We start from the raw sequence: 12,754 nt of genomic DNA on the forward strand, positions 1-12,754 counted from the left end.
TTGAAATTAATTCCATCTATACCTATCTGATCCTTTAAAAAAATGGATTCAGATTTTACCAATTTGGGGCAATTTAGGATAAAATCTGAATTTTTGAATCCAAATTTGCACAGGCCAAATAAATACTGAACTCTTTCAGGAGATCAGGTTTCATATCTATTCAAGATTATTGGAAGTGCCATGCAACTGGGACACAAAGCATGGCATTGATTGTTGGCTGCAGCTAATGTGAAAAATGGCCCAAGGCTAGAGTAAGAGCTTCACTGCTGAGCAGGGATATGGTTAACATAGGAACATAGGAAACTGCCATATACTGAGTCAGACCATTGGTCTATCTAGCTCAGTATTGTCTTCACAGACTGGCAGCGGCTCCTCCAAGGTTGCAGGCAGGAATCTCTCTCAGCCCTATCTTGGAGAAGCCAGGGAGGGAACTTGAAACCTTCTGCTCTTCCCAGAGTGGCTCCATCCCCTGAGGGGAATATCTCACAGTGCTCACACATCAAGTCTCCCATTCATATGCAACCAGGGTGGACCCTGCTTAGCTATGGGGACAAGTCATGCTCGCTACCACAAGACCAGCTCTCCTCTCTTAGCATTGATGGAATTTTCTGAATACTTGCTACCAGCTGATAGTGTCGTCACTGTTGTCATCATCTAGTGGCATTTCCTGTCACCTTAGAAGGTAAACACGCACACACTGTATCCATTTCTACAGTTGCACATCTCCTTTGCAATGTTCCCCTTTAGTTACTATGGGAACTCCGAATACAGAAGTCACCTAGGGCCCTTTACATCATGTCTGGAATTTATCTTGAGTTTTTTCAGACTGAAACTCGTCATTCTGTGCCCTGCATCGCTGGCTATAGAGCACTTTGTCTAACATACGAACTTGTCCTAACTTGAACATGTAAAAAGGTGTGGGCTGGCATCCGAATGCTGCGTTTCTGCAAACATGCTGCCCTAGTGCAAGGATGTCATGCCAATTGGTTCCACTACGCAAAACTATCGACTCTCCTTGTTGCTCAAGTGCAATGCTTCCACACGTGAATGGAGTTTGCAACTTTGAGCATCTACTCATGACCTTCTTGCATGTGGGGAAGACCTTGCTTGTGTGCTTCTTGGTTTGCTGCTCTAATGCAGTGTGAGACTGGATGTCTGCCACTCAATGCTAAGCGATCTCAGCTTTTATGGCTCAGAAACAGGGGGAGTGGTTATAGCTCAGTGGTAGAACATCTCCGTTCATATGAGGCAAGGTTACAACACCTGGGGCTTTTTAGTTTAGAAAAAAGATGGCTGCAGGGAGACAGGATAGAGGTCTATAAAATCATGCATGGAGTGGAGAAAGTGGATAGAGAGAAATTCTTCTCCCTCTCACATAACACTAGAACCAGGGGTCATCCCATGAAATTGATTGCCAGGAAATTTAGGACCAACAAATGGAAGTACTTTTTCACACAATGCATAATCAACTTGTGGAGTTCTCTGCCACAAGATGTGGTGACAGCCAACAATCTGGATGGCTTGAAGAGGGGTTTGGATAACTCCATGGAGGAGAGGTCTATCATCGGCTACTAGTCGGAGGGCTAAAGGCCACCTCTAGCCTCAAAAGTAGGATGCCTCTGAGTACCAGTTGCAGGGGAGTAACAGCAGGAGAAAGGGCATGCCCTAAACTCCTGCCTGTGGCTTCCAGTGGCATCTGATGGGCCACTGTGCAAACAGAATGCTGGACTAGATGGGCCTTGGGCCTGATCCAGGGCTGTTCTTATGTTCTTATCCTCTTCAAGCAGAGGTTTAACAGCAAAAGGTCCCTGGTTCAGGTCCTGGTATCTCCAGGTAGGACTGGAAAAGGTCCCGTCTGAAACTCTGGAGAACTGCTGCAGATCATTGTAGACACCGAGTTAGATGGTGTGACTCAATATAAGGCGCCTATGGAGAAAGCCCCCCCCCCCCGAAACCCCTAGTTCCCATTCAACACTTATACACATCTAAGGCTTGACCCTCAGTTCTCCACAGCTCCTTCATGTGTTCAGTACTGTTTTGTTTGTTGCCTCCTTCCTTCTGCACTGTCACAAAATTGTCACACACACAAAAGCCCTTAACGGTTTGGGCCCGGGATACGTGAGGGACCACCTACTGCCAAGGGTTGTTGCCTGCTTGACGAGGTCATCTGAGGAGGCTCTGCTCCGGGCACTAACAATGAGGGAGGCTCGATTGTCATGCACGGGGGGAAAGGCCTTCTCTGTTGCTGCCCTCAGACTCTGGAATACTCTCCCAGTGGCTATTTGCTCCTTGGACTCCATCACAGATTTTAGAAAGCTTGTTAAATCTTGGCTTTTTACCCAGGCTTTTATATGATTGTCTCTGCTGCTGCTTCTTTGTATTTTGTTCTGTTTTTATGCTTGTATTTTAAATCTTTTTAATCAGATTTGTTTTTAAATTTTAGCTTAATATTTTAATAGTGGCTTTTTTATAATCTTGTTTTTAAATTCTGTATAAACCACATTGGGATTGTTTTAATGATAAGCGATATATAAATTTAACAATCAATCAATCAATCAATCAATCAAATAAATCATGTACAATCTTTGTCTAAAATGCTGCATCCCCTCAAACTGTACTTCTTTTTAGTCCTAAGGTTTCACCTGTGACAGTTGCATTTACAATTTCCAGTGAGCTATGGCTTGATCCCAGGGGTAATTTTAAAGCTATATATTACCTGGCTTAATTTTTCCTTTTTGGATTGTGTAGCAGAATGTATTGTTTCCAGCTCCTTCCCAGCAAGCTTTCTTTTAAGATTGAACTGCACTTTGTATGGCTCGGAATACTGCAGAATCTTGAGCGCATCTTCATATTTGATGTTCTCAAAAAATATTGTGGCACTCAGAAGCTGATCTCCTGCAAGGAAGTAGCATAAAATAATTCATTTTATGTCAGCATAAACATGCTAGTCTAATGATAGGCTAGCAAGGTGTCAGCACTTCCTTTAAAAAACAAAACAAAACAAAGTCTGAGTGTTTCATAAATCATAGAGCTGAAATATCTGCACTGGTGTTTCCGATGTAAGTAGCACTATGCAAGTGTGAGCACGCTGTTTTCAGCGTTTGCACAACTGCACTCTTGTGCAGCACTGCTGGGGCTGACTTGCACATGCTCAGCAATGCTGAGTGATCAAGAATGCTGGCATTGCCTTGTACATCATCGGGGCCACTGTTATTAAAAATATGAATATACCACTTTCCCACCAAGAAAAGTTCTGAAAGTGGTTTAAGTAGCAAACAGTATGAAAAAATGGTGTCATATTCTAAAAGGACTCACAGTGTAAACAACAACAACAACAACAACAACAACAACACACACACACACACACACACACAATACCAGCAGCAGCCACTGGAGAGACTATGTTAGGCTGAATAGTAACAGTTGCTCTTCCCCTGCTAAATATAAGAGAGCAGCCATCAGGTGCCCTTTTGCTGAATTAGCAAGCATAGAATTAAATATAAATTTAGAATTAAATACGTTGGCTGACATGATGTGCAGCTTACTGACTCCCTAATGGTCTGCCCCAGGGCTGCTGTGGACTTTAAAGACAGCCCTGACATTGTTTTGAAGCAGTGATTGTGGAAGCTGTGCTTCCAGAAGTTTCCCCATGGTCACAAATGTGGAAAACTCCAGAAACACAGCTTCTGCGTCAGGGTTGCCTTTGCAGCAGCCCCAGAGCACGGCGTAATGGAGGCAGTCGACTGCACATCATGTCAGCCATTATTTCTGGAATAAGAAATCTTAATTAATTGACTCATCAGAATGTCCAAGCTGGTGTCTGTTGCTGTTCATTCATTTATACAGGCATGCATTCATTCATAAAACATACAGCCCACTTTACAAGAAGCTCAAAGTGCTTGAATGCATTGTGAATGAATTTGTTTAACTTCCTCATTTTATTTTTTCAAATTCATATTTGCGAGCCTTTCTAAACAGCAATTTGAATCAGCTCCGTTGCCCATTTCAACGGAGGATGTTGCTGCTCATATACAGTAAACATTGCACGTGGCACTCTGTGTTTTTGGGCCACAAATGACCTCCAAATCCATGTTAAAATGAGGAAAACAAACACCAGTGTTGAATGAACAAAGACTGCTTTGTGAGCATTATATTGTGCTGTGTATACAGTTTTGATGGGTTTCCGTAGGAAACGTGGCTGGGGTGATACCCCTTCTGAGAAGAAAGGGCAAGGGAAGAGAAGGAGCTGTTTCTCCCACTTTTGTGCTCGATTTTCCTTCCTCTTGGGTGGCCAACTCTTCTGGTTGCCAGCAACGTGCTCCATCTATCCTTTTGATCCCCCTATCTTTTCTTTATGGAGCGCTTCACCGTTTCTCTTGCTGGGCTTTGCAAAGTGCCTCAGCGTCCAACCACAGTCTAGTCTCAGGTCTCCCAACACAGCAACCAGCTAATCATTTCTGGATTATGCCAGTTAAACAGTGAAGCGTTTCAACTCCCAAGATAGCAGCCTGGGAGGCACTCCAACTGGGAAAAACTTGAGTGTTTACACAGCCTGCAGTCACTTTGGATACAATTGAGTGTGCGAAGCCACTGATCCTACCGCAATAAACCCTCTTGTTTAGAAAGGCTCTTAAATTTATTATCACTTTCCTAGTTAAAACAAAATGGTGTTAAAACAAAACTAGAGTGTAACACCAGCCTGTACTGTACCTTCTCTTAGACTGAATAATTTCGATGCTGGAGATTCCTTGAGGACTTGCTTTACAAATATTCCTTCGGTTCCTCCTCCAGACACACTAAATCCACTTGCGCCAGATTCCACTTCTGTTTGCAAGGTCACCTCCATAGATTCCTAGATGTGCCAAACGCAGTGTTATTAAATCTGATTTTAACCCATATGAAAATTCAATCAATTCATGCCGTGCATTTTAATTTACTGGGACCAGTGCTTTTTAATTGATTAATAACTGATCTAGAAGTTGGGGTGAGCAGCTAGGTGGCCAAATTTACAGATGACACTAAAGTTTTATACTACACAAATGAGCTTGGAACAGGCCCCGTGTTTGTGTGCTCCCTCCTCCCCTTTCACACAGCAGTTCTGTGCTGGTTTGCACAGAGAGCTGAGCCAGCAAGCTGTGGGTTGCCTTGCAAACCAACACGACAAACCAGCATGAAATTAGTAATGTGCACGAACCAGTCCGCAGGCCATGCTGGAGGCCTGTGAACCGGTTCGCACGTGGCCTGGTCTGGCGGTTCAACGCCGGTGGGGGGGGGTTTGTCACTTTAAGGGCGGGAGGGTTGTACTTACCCCTCCCGTCGCTCTTCCCCCTCCAGTGCTCCATTTGTGAGGAAAATTTCGGGGCGGCAGCGTTCCTCCCTGCCGCCCCTGCCCCCTTGTTGCCTGCCCAAATTATGGAAGTAACCGTCGCGCATGCGCGCGTCGCCGACGTGCATGCCCCTGCCCTTAAAGCGACACCCCCCTGGCGTCGGATCACACCTCCACTGTCCATGCACACCCCTACATGAAATGCCATAGCTGGGCAGCACATCTGGACCAAGCGTGGAATTTGGAATCCACACAATTTGTCTGGGATTGTCGTGAAAGTTGATAATCACCAAATCAGGGACATTCATTGCAGCGCACATATAGGGGACCAAAGTGAGTTCGTTGTAATACATAAACATGGGATAAAGGAGTCATTTAAATATGCTGACTTATGTACAGTGCAGGGATCTGCTGACTCGAGAGTGGGTCACCCGTGCTGGTTCCATCTGTCTGAAAACCACCTTGGGGAGAGATCCCCCGTAATTTTGGTTCAAGCCCACTGCTGGAGAGCCTCCGTGGCTTCTAAGAATAGTGACAGTACTTAGCAGAGGCATTGCTAAGCACTGATGTATGAAGGCTCTCCAGCAGCAAGCATGCAGTTTCCAAATAGAGGGAGCCAATGCGGGCACCCTGCTCTCAGGTCAGTGGATCCCTGCATGAACCCCACCACCCATTGAGATAATCAGGAGAGGTCCGTCTGCAGTTGCCACCGGCTCATTTGGTGGCTACTCAGGGACGGGGCCTTCTCTGCTGCTGCCCCAGAGCTTTGGAACGCGCTCCCTGCTGAAATAAGAGCCTCCCCATCGCTGACAACTTTTCAAAAGTCCGTAAAGACGCATCTATTCACCCAGGCTTTTAATTAAATATTGTTTTAACATTTTAACATCGTTTAAAAATGTTGTTTTAAAATTTAAATTGTTGTAATGTTTTAACTTTTACTATATCATTTATTTTGTCTTAATGATGGTTCTGTTGTCATTTGTCTTAACTAATGTTTTAACTTTTTGTTTGTTTGCTTGTTGTAAACCTCCCAGAGATGTGAGTTTGGGGCAGTATAAAAATAAATAAATAAATAGATAGATAGATAAATATTTCATGAAAGCCAATATCCAGCACTTTCACTGAGGCTGTTCACACGATCGCATGTGGTTGAGTGGCTGGTGGTGCAGGAGGCAGGGTTCAAACCTTCCCCCAGATGACCCTTTGCAGCCCTGGCAATGCACAACCCACACGACCAGTGTTGGTGGGAGTAGTGCAGATGACTCTCTGCACTGCTCCCAGCTGTACTGGTAAACAGAGGCTGGGACTTGTTGTCCTGGCCTCCGTGAATCCCACAATGCACCATGCGCCGAGTGCAGCGCAGTGCACTGGGGGATTCCTCCAGGGAACGGGCACTCTAGGCACCCACCTTTGTGTCAGCATGAGCTGCAAGAGCTTGCGCTGACACACGATCCTGGAGCCAGGGTTAAGGGTGCATTTTTGCCAGGTGGGCTGTGGTGCTGGGTTTAGTGACGCAGCGCCACTGAGATACACAAGGATCCCGATGGTTCACACGGGAGAACAGCCTCACTGCCTACTTCGTGTCTCTGATGAAAGACAAACTGTTAGCTATGAAAGCTCATGGCACAATCAATATGTTTGCTTTTAAGGCGCCATCTAGCTGTTCTTCTAAAACCTACAAGGCACTCATTACACTGAACCATCATAACATCCAGCAGATCTTTAAATGTATTGAGGAAAGGACACAATGCTCATTGCCTACAATACGCTGAAACTAGACGCATTCATATGACACCCTGCTTTGAGAAAATACTCCTAATATTCAAATTATATAGTTCTGTTTGGTAGAATTACCTCTGTAGCAAAACAGAATTCCATCCCACCACCATTTGAAATGCTCCTGCTTAAGAAAATCCCCTTTTCTTAAGATGTCTCCTTGGGGCAAAGTAAACGAGGTGAGAAATATGTCATTCCATTTCTGTCTTTTTGAGCTTTTTCTTCTAAAAAGTTACACACTCCTCCTGATATGGATCAGGAGCATGTTTTTCCCCCTCCTGGGGCAAATAACAGCTTAAGATGTGGAAAGGGTTACAGTTCCCCTACAGTTCCAATTTAGATTGGGGCCCTCACAGCAGCCATTTCTTTTCACAAAATTCAAAAAGACAGAAAATGCAGTGACGTCTTAGGCTACAGCCTTAGGCTCACTTATTTGGAAGTAATCTCTGCTGAAATGAATGACTTCCTTTCCAAGGTAAGCTTGTTAGGCCTGGGGTGCGAACTCCTCTGATTTTGAGTGTATAGACCACCTGCATTTTGGAGTTAGCCACTGTTCCCTCTAAGAGGGATTTCCAGATGTTGTTCACTTGACAAGTATGAACCCATAGCATTCACTGTGTGCATGTTACTTGAGCCTGTGGCTGAGCAGGGTAAACACCCCCCCCGCCCCCCAAAAAGTTAGCAACAAAGACTGGAGTCCCTACTCTAACGGTTTTACTTCATATGCAATTTTTTTTCTTCTGATATCTGGATGTGTGTGTGTGTGTGTGTGTGTGTGTGTGTGGTGTGCTGGTGCTCAGTTCCTGTTGCTTTTGATCCAGCCCTAACGTTTCAAGAGTTAATGGCTGGTGAGTGGTCAGTTTAACATTTCATATCTGCTGAGATTGTAGGGAGGGAATGGGGTCAAAGAATAGGAGGTTATATCTAATGGTGAATATTATTAGTTTATTGTGTGACTGTGTATGCATATTTATTTATTTATTTATTTTTTATGTGGACAGATTCAGTGCACAATTTCCCCTTCTGTTTATTAAGAGAGCTCTGTTGTATTCTATCGAGCAGACTTTTCTCTTTTGTGTTTTTAGAAGTTTGTCCCAGTGGGGATCCGGTATGCAGGGATCCTCAACATTGGGCCCCCAGATGTTCTTGGACTTCAACTCCCATAATCCCCAGCCAAAGGCCACTGGGCCTGGGGATTATGGGAGTTGAAGTCCAAGAACATCTGGGGGCCCAACATTGAGGATCCCTGCGTAGAGAGAATGTTGAGGGTGGAGTCAGAAAGAAAAGGGGCAGAAAGGAGAAAGAGAAAAATGGAGTTGTTTCTGAAAAAAGTCTTACTTAAACCAGGTTAAGACTACTTTATGTTTATGAGGGAAGCAGCTATAAAACAAGTTCACAAACATTCAATTGTCTTTGTGTTGTTCAGTGAGGGTTAACCCTACACATCAAGAGCTTAAATGTGCCAAACACCTTCTCTCTCAGAAACACCAAGCTGTGGAAAAGCTGATAAGAAAACAAAAGGTTTTAGACACCTTCCACCCTAAGAAACAGAAAGGGTTGTGATTGTCTTGAGGGAGCATTCTTCAAACTGAGAAATTTCCCACTCTTTTGTTCAAGCTTTCCTCCCTGCTCCCTGCCACTGAATTCTACTAGATCCAACCATCTGCTTGACTCTTAAGTGCCCTTTGAGTCCATGGACATTCTGCTCCATTGAGTTACATTTGGGCAGGTTTTCGGGTGAGGTTTGTCCCCTTAGGGTTTTTTCTTCAGATGTTTTGTGAAACTGATGTATCTGCAAGTTACTCCAACTCTGTCGGTACCTCCTTCTCTCCTGCAGGTGCTCTGGTTATTCGTTCACAAGGATAACAACATTTCTAGCTCTTTTGGAAATAGATGTAAAATTTAAAACCAAAACAAAATGGTGGCTGAGATCTGGAGCAAGGAAGCACCAATGCAGTTAGTGCAGACTAACAACACTTCTAGGAGAACAGCATCAGTGTATCAGGAAAGAGGCAATTTTTTTTACCTCCTCTTTTCAGGGAAGCCGTCTGTGCTTCCTAAAAATATGTCCCTGAGGGTTGTGTAGTCATCAGAGTCATAGTTTGGGGTAGCACAGAGAGCCTCCTGGAGAAGGGGAAGTTCTCAATAATTGTCTCTTTTCTAGTGCACTGATGCAGTTTCTCTGGAAGTACTGTTAGTCTGCTTCTTTTGCTGCTTTGGTGCTTCTGTGTTCTGGATGTCAGCCAAAGATTGCAATTATTATGATGCTATGAATGTTATCAGATATGCCTAGTTTTTAAAACTGAATGTTTACTCAGGAGTTCAGTGCTTATATTTATTATAATCATTAGTAGGTTTAGCCACCTGCATATCCTGTTTCATTTAAAACGTTTTGCATTTGAATAGCTGCCCTACTGCAAATAAATCAGGCATCAAAGTAGCTTGGGTAAATAGTTTGATTGTGAACATCTATATGAAAATCTTCCCACACAATTAGTAACCAACTTGATGTTACCTTGACTAAGTCAATATACTTGCCTCTATGGTAGCATCCGCACATAATGTGGAACCGGAGTTGCATAGCGCAGAGGTTTCCCTACCATTACGTCCGACTGGATGCAAATCCAGTCCCGCTTGTCCATCAACCCAGTCCCAAGGTTTCGCTTGGCAGACTCCAATTTGAACCCTTGGTTTGTAGTGAGTTTTGCTACTCATAACCGGAGTTCCATTATCATCATCATCATCATCATTATTATTTTCTTACATTTATATCCCGCTCTTCCTCCAAGGAGTCCAGAGCGGTGTACTACATACTTGAGTTTCTCTTTCACAACAACCCTGTGAAGTAGGTTAGGCTGAGAGAGAAGTGACTGGCCCAGAGTCACCCAGCTAGTTTCATGGCTGAATGGGGATTTGAACTCGGGTCTCCCCGGTCCTAGTCCAGCACTCTAACCACTACACCACGCTGGCTTATGTATGAATGCAGCACTGGAGGCAGCATTCAGTTGGACTGGAGTTGAGGGAGGAAGCTCCAACCTCTCTCCATGTGACTGGTTGTGTGGGGTGTCCTCCAAGCAAGAATGAAACGGGCACAGACAGTTCCCTCTCCTCCCAGACTGCAAAGAGGCTGCTCTCTGTTTTGTCTGAATGCTGACAGGAGAGTGGAGGTGGGGTGGGGGAGTGGAACCGCAGGTCCATTAGACCCGTGGTTCTGTGTTACATGTGAATGAAGCCTATAAGTCAGCGAAGCTGCATTGGCATAAATGGAACTATTGGGCTCATTTTCACATGTACTGAGAGTGGCAATATAGGGATATAGGAAGCTGCCATATACTGGGTCAGACCATTGGTCCATCTAGCTCAATATGGTCTATACAGACTGGCAGTGTCTTCTCCAAGGTTACAGGCAGATGTCTCTCTCAGCCCTATCTGTAGATGCCAGGGAGGAAACTTGGAACCTTCTGCATGCAAGCATGAAGATATTCTTCCCCAAGTGGCCCCATCCCCTAAGTGCTCACATGTAGTCTCCCATTCAAATGCAAACCAGGATGAATCCTGCTTAGCAGAGGGGGAAATTCATGCTTGCTACCACAAGACCAACTCTCCTCCCTGCTCTCCTCTAGGAAGGCCAGTTCACAGGAGAGATGTGCAAACTGGCTCAACCTTGAGCTGGTTCATCATCAACTGGTCCCCCCACCCCAGGCACCTCTGGGGGGTGCTGACACAGCCTCTGGGAGGGTCTCCGGTGGTTCCCCCTCCACCTGCTGGCCTCTCCCTGGCCGGGCCATTTTTTTGAATTTGAGCCAAGCCATGGGGTCTGTTCAGGGTGGGGGGATGACTGAACTAGGCAAACCAGTTTTGTGCCCACCCCTAAATTGGGAAAGTTCACAGACTTTCCCAATTTAAATTATTTATTTCAGCTTAAGCAGTTCAGAAGCCAGTAGCTGACATACAGACTTAAAATGCCTCCCTGCAGGTAATGCTGTCCGTGTGGTATGGGGAGGGTCAATTTTTGTTGATCTCCCCTTCCTTCTTCAGCTGTTGATGACTCCCAAAAATATGTCCCTGAGGGCTGTGGGACCCTCAGGGACATATTTTCAGGAGTCACAGGAGGCTTCAGAGGGAAGGGGAGACTGACAAATAATGCCCCTGTCCTGTAGGCTGTACAAAGTTACCGCAGCAGCACTTTGAGCTGAAATCAGCCACATTAATTGACTGCATACTGGCCCTGGATTACCTCTATGAATGCCTATTTTCTTGCGTATACACCATACGGGTATAACCCGCAGAAGAATGGAACCTCTGTTTAGAAAATGTGCACAGCCTGCACCCCTGTATTGCCCACACTGGTGGCCGCACCTGGGAAGAGCAGAGTGCAGTGTGTTGTATTCTATCTAGCCATTCTTTATGTTTTGCTAAGAAGTTTGTCCCAGTGGGAATCATATTGGATGATGGAAAGAAATGGAACAGCATGGGACTTTCAAGCATGAGTATTATGAGAAAAGAGGGAAGGGAGTCTGATCTCAAGAGGAAATGTAGAGGAGTTTGATCTTGCCTCTAGTTTTGACCTCACGGATGAAGCTGATGGAAGTGAGGGGCAATCCTCTGCACCAGAAAACAAATCACAAACAGCTCCTGTGCCAGAGACCCCAAGAATTAGGAGACGTATGTGTGACAGGAGACTACCTAAAAGACCACTAGTCTGGTGGCTACAGGCTACCTCCAACCTCAGAGGCAAGGTGCCTCTAAAAACCAGTTGCAGGGGAGAAACAGCAAGAGAGATGGCAGGGCTGTAATAATGCTTTTATTTCAAGACCTTGTCATCAAATTTGAAATCAATTCAGTTCTGGTTGTTATAAAGGGGAGGGATCTGTTGTATTTTATCTAGCAGCCCTCTACGTTTCGTTAATTAGACATTTGTCCCAGTGGGGATCCTGTAGAGAGAGTGAGAGGTGGAGTCAGAAAGGAAAGGGAGGGAAAGGAGAAGGGGGGGGGGAAATTGAGTTGTTTCTGAATAAAGCTTAGTTAAACAAAGATAAGATTGCTTTGTGTTTACGAGGGAAGCAGCTATAAAACACAGTTCTCCACTGTGTGCAAGGATGTGTGGATCAGAGCCTTGGATGTGTGGATCGGACATCGCACTGCGCACAGAACAAGTTGTGAGAGCAGGCACCAATGTACACAGATCTGCATATGCATATACTCCAGCCACAGAACCCACCCATGGCTTTGTAGAGGATGGATTGTTTTAATGGTTGAAGTGTTGGGCTAGTGGTCAAAGTGTTGGGAAACCCAGGTTCAAATCCCACTTGGTCCTGAAGCTGATCATGTGGTTTTCCTCACAGGGTTGTTGTGAGGATAAAGGGGAGGTTGGGAGCATCATGTGTATCCCCTCTGAGCAGCTCTGAGCTCCTTGGAGTAAGGATACAAATGAAATAAATAAATGGTATGAACGTAGGTCCATAGGTGCCCAATTGCACACTACACATTGTCCATATTGGGTGTGCTCAGGTGTGAGGCTCTCACTGCATTGGCAGGCTTCACATCCAAGACCTGTGTGAACTGGCCCTATGTGGATTTACGAGCTGAAACAAGTATGGCAGGTATTCTTCTGCTGGCAACGGTAAAGCCCACATTTGCAAAAATATGGCC

At 45.0% G+C, this 12,754-nt stretch overlaps 1 protein-coding gene across 3 annotated transcripts in view; it reads right to left on the reverse strand.

Annotated features, from left to right (window-relative positions):
- Positions 1-12,754, reverse strand: part of AHNAK2 (AHNAK nucleoprotein 2) — a 135,009-nt gene that overhangs the window by 23,016 nt on the left and 99,239 nt on the right. For all 3 annotated transcript variants that reach the window (XM_053259584.1, XM_053259599.1, XM_053259590.1), the window contains exons 5-6: positions 4,711-4,852; positions 2,717-2,895 (exon numbers count right to left, since the gene is read on the reverse strand). In XM_053259584.1, coding sequence (XP_053115559.1) covers positions 2,717-2,895; positions 4,711-4,852 — 321 coding nt within the window. The remainder of the gene's footprint in view (positions 1-2,716; positions 2,896-4,710; positions 4,853-12,754) is intronic.

This window comes from Hemicordylus capensis, chromosome 1 (genome assembly GCF_027244095.1).
Source record: "Hemicordylus capensis ecotype Gifberg chromosome 1, rHemCap1.1.pri, whole genome shotgun sequence".
Taxonomy (NCBI): Eukaryota; Metazoa; Chordata; class Lepidosauria; order Squamata; family Cordylidae; genus Hemicordylus; species Hemicordylus capensis.